At 34.6% G+C, this 3,231-nt stretch overlaps 1 protein-coding gene across 1 annotated transcript in view; it reads left to right on the top strand.

Annotated features, from left to right (window-relative positions):
- The window catches only part of Fundc2 (FUN14 domain containing 2), a 15,413-nt gene that overhangs the window by 2,285 nt on the left and 9,897 nt on the right, over window positions 1–3,231 (top strand). Inside the window, exon 2 of the mRNA XM_005370663.3 lies at window positions 1,142–1,292. Within this exon, the coding sequence (XP_005370720.1) occupies window positions 1,142–1,292 (151 nt within the window). The remainder of the gene's footprint in view (window positions 1–1,141; window positions 1,293–3,231) is intronic.

The raw sequence follows: 3,231 nt of genomic DNA, 5'->3' as shown, positions 1-3,231 counted from the left end.
AGTGCTGGGATTAAAGGCGTGCGCCACCATCGCCCGGCTTGATTCTATTTTTAAATGACAATTCATGGCTTTTTCTTTTGTTTCTACATAGTCTTGGATAGTAAGTTTTTGACATTTGTTGTCTTGATACATGTTTTCAGGGAAGGACTTGATATAACAGGTAAACCCAAGATGATTTTTGTACAAACAAGATGTTTTGTTGTCTTGTTTTCCTTTCCTGATCTAAGTATTACATTCCAAAGTGTGTTGTTTCCTGATTACAAAATGAGATTAATAAATGGTACCTATGTTTTTCTGTGCATTTAGTTTGTTACTAAGTTTATAAATTAGTAAGCACTCATTCAAACATTGTTTGCTTTATTCACTGGAAATCCATATAATACAGAAAATTGGTATTACCTAAAGAGGTAAATTGAAAATATTTATATTTAGAATGCTTTTATCCAATAGTACTTGTTTTTCCTAGGTCAGTTTAATTTGTTTTAAATTTGAGAGGAAGAACAATAGAAGACCAATAAAGATATTCAGTTTTTTTATTTTATTCAGATTTTCCAAAATTCAACCCAGAATTTCAGACATAATTTAGATATTCAAATTTGTTTATTTTAGGCAGTTTTTCCAAAATTCCAACCCAGAATTTCAGAGATAATTTACTATTTAAAATAGAACATTTGTATATTTTTTATTATAACTGTTTTATTTTTTTTATAACTGTTTGTTTTAAAATCTCTTAATCTAGTTAGAAATGGTGGTAAATTATTATAAAAGTAAATATTTTTATCTTAGTTTTCTTAGTTTTTTATTAGCCTATAATAATCATAAAGGTGATGGATTTTATTATGACTTTTCATACTTGTATATAATGTGTTTTGATCATATTTATACCACGCCATAACCCTTTTTTGTCCTTGCCAATTTCTGCTGATCCCCATCCTTTTCCAAAATACCCTCTTCAATTGTTGTCTTGTCTTCACTATACTTTATTTTTGATGACCCATTGAGTTTCACTAGGGCTGTTTACAGAAACATGGATGAGAGTTTATTTACTAGAGCGTGGCACCTTACCATTAGCTATACCACTGAAGAAAATGTCTTCTCCTTCCTCAGCAACCATTAACTGGATATCTTAATTCTCTTATAGGAAACTTTGATGGAAAATTTGAGGCCCTGGATCTTGCAGAATTTACTAAAAAACAACCATGGTGGCGTAAGCTGTTTGGGCAGGAATCTGGGCCATCAGCTGAAAAGTATAGTGTAGCAACCCAGCTGTTAATTGGAGGTGTTACTGGATGGTAAGTGATGTTAAAGATTTTCAGTTATTTTGTGCCTGATTTGGTAGTATAGTTACATAAACTGTCTTCTCTAATTATTTGAAACACATTGACTTCACTGAAATTGGCCAACACATGTCATAAACCATTAAATTAAAGTACTGTTTGATATTTTTGCATGCTACTGTCAGGCCCAAAGGACACTCTAATCCCCCAAACTCCAAAAAGCAGTCCAAATATCCAAAAATGAACTCTACCTGAACTATAGGAGGATTTCTGGTGGTTAGGTAAAAGTTAGCATTCCTCAAAAACTTGTGAAGTTGGTTCTCTTCTGCCGAAAGGAATCATTTCCCTTACCTCTGGCAAAAGAGACACATGGCTCTCCAGTTAACATATACCAGCAGCACCTATCAGCATATCAAGGTCCATGCTAACCTCCAGGCTTCCTTGGTCCTTTTACTCACAAGTACTTATTAAATATTTCAAAGCCACCATACCAATCTCCTAGCCTTTCACCCCTCCCCACCCAGCTACTCACCCTTCTTATAATCTGGCTATTCTGACTATTCTCTGATCTTGCTCTTCTTACTCTGCTCTCTCTATTCTCTATCCCCTGCTATTCTCTCTCCAGAAGCCTTGGCCATATCCAGTCTGCTGGACGTGTTTAATCTACTTCTCTTTCTGTTCTGGACTCTTCCAGATGCCCCTGGCTGTTCTTTCTCTCATATCTACAATAAATACTGTTCCCTTAACCATAACATGTCTGGTGACAAAACCCTTACATACAGGTACTTGGTGCAAATCAGGCACTATTTTAAGTATATATATATATATAGGTATCTCATTTTCTTCTTAAAATGACTCTGAACTTGGTACTTTTTAAAATTCTGTACTTTTTGTAGAAACTGAGGTTCAGAATGTTTTTCTAGATTCTAGATCAAGGCAACATAGTCAGCAAGAGGTAGATTAAGAAGCTATCCACTTACTTATGAAGCACAAATAATAAAAGCTCAGGGTCAGAAATTGGGGTTCAACCTGAAGGTCCAAAAAGTAAAATAGCCAGCCACTGACTCTTACCTCCACCTCAATCCGAAATGGTGATCCTGCCTCCAAGAATCTCAGAATAAGATTTGTTTCTGAGAGCTGTTTTTCCCATTTTATAATCTTCTCTAGGGCTGTGATTAAATGCGTGCACCACCGTCATTAAAGGCATGCAGTGCCCAGTTTCTATGGCAACTAGTGTGGCTACTGGGATTACAGATGTGTGTCATTATGGCTACTGGGATTAAATGTGCGTGTTAATGTGACTACTGGGATTAAAGGTCTGCGTTACCATAATCTGGTCTGTAAGGCTAATCAGTGGGACTGTTTTACCCTCAGATCTTTAGGACGACTTTATTTATTTTAAAAAAGTTGAAATGCCACTACACACTTATATTAGCTGTGTCACATATTAATGTGGCAGTTTTCATTTGTTGATATTTTTTATCATAATAGTAGCCAGTTTAGTGAGCCAATGACTAATCCATCAATCTTAGAAACATATTTATTACTTACATTTTGTCTTTTATTAAATTCATGCTTTTCTCCCTGTGAAATTGTCATTTTTTTTTGTAGTATTGGGTTTTAAGAGGTTTTTTTTGTGTGCGTTTTGGTTTTGTTTTCTTTTCCAAAGGGGTCTATGGCTCAGCATGGCCCAGAACTTGTGATGTTCTTTCCTCTGTCTCCCAAGTAGTGTTGTATACCTCCACACTTGTAATATGCCTCAGGCACACTATTCATTGGCACTTAAATAATATAAAGGAAAAACGAAAATTTTCATACAGATGTTCTAGTTTTATTTGTAATACCTGAAAGTAGAAACAATCTAAACATAAAACATGAAAAGGGAACAGGTGTGCTTTAATTCCATGTCTTTTTTATTCTTTTATTTATTTATTTATTAAAGATTTCTGCCTCC

Source organism: Microtus ochrogaster, unplaced genomic scaffold (genome assembly GCF_000317375.1).
Source record: "Microtus ochrogaster isolate Prairie Vole_2 unplaced genomic scaffold, MicOch1.0 UNK85, whole genome shotgun sequence".
NCBI classification, from domain to species: Eukaryota; Metazoa; Chordata; class Mammalia; order Rodentia; family Cricetidae; genus Microtus; species Microtus ochrogaster.
This window is presented reverse-complemented; position numbering and strand designations above follow the sequence as displayed.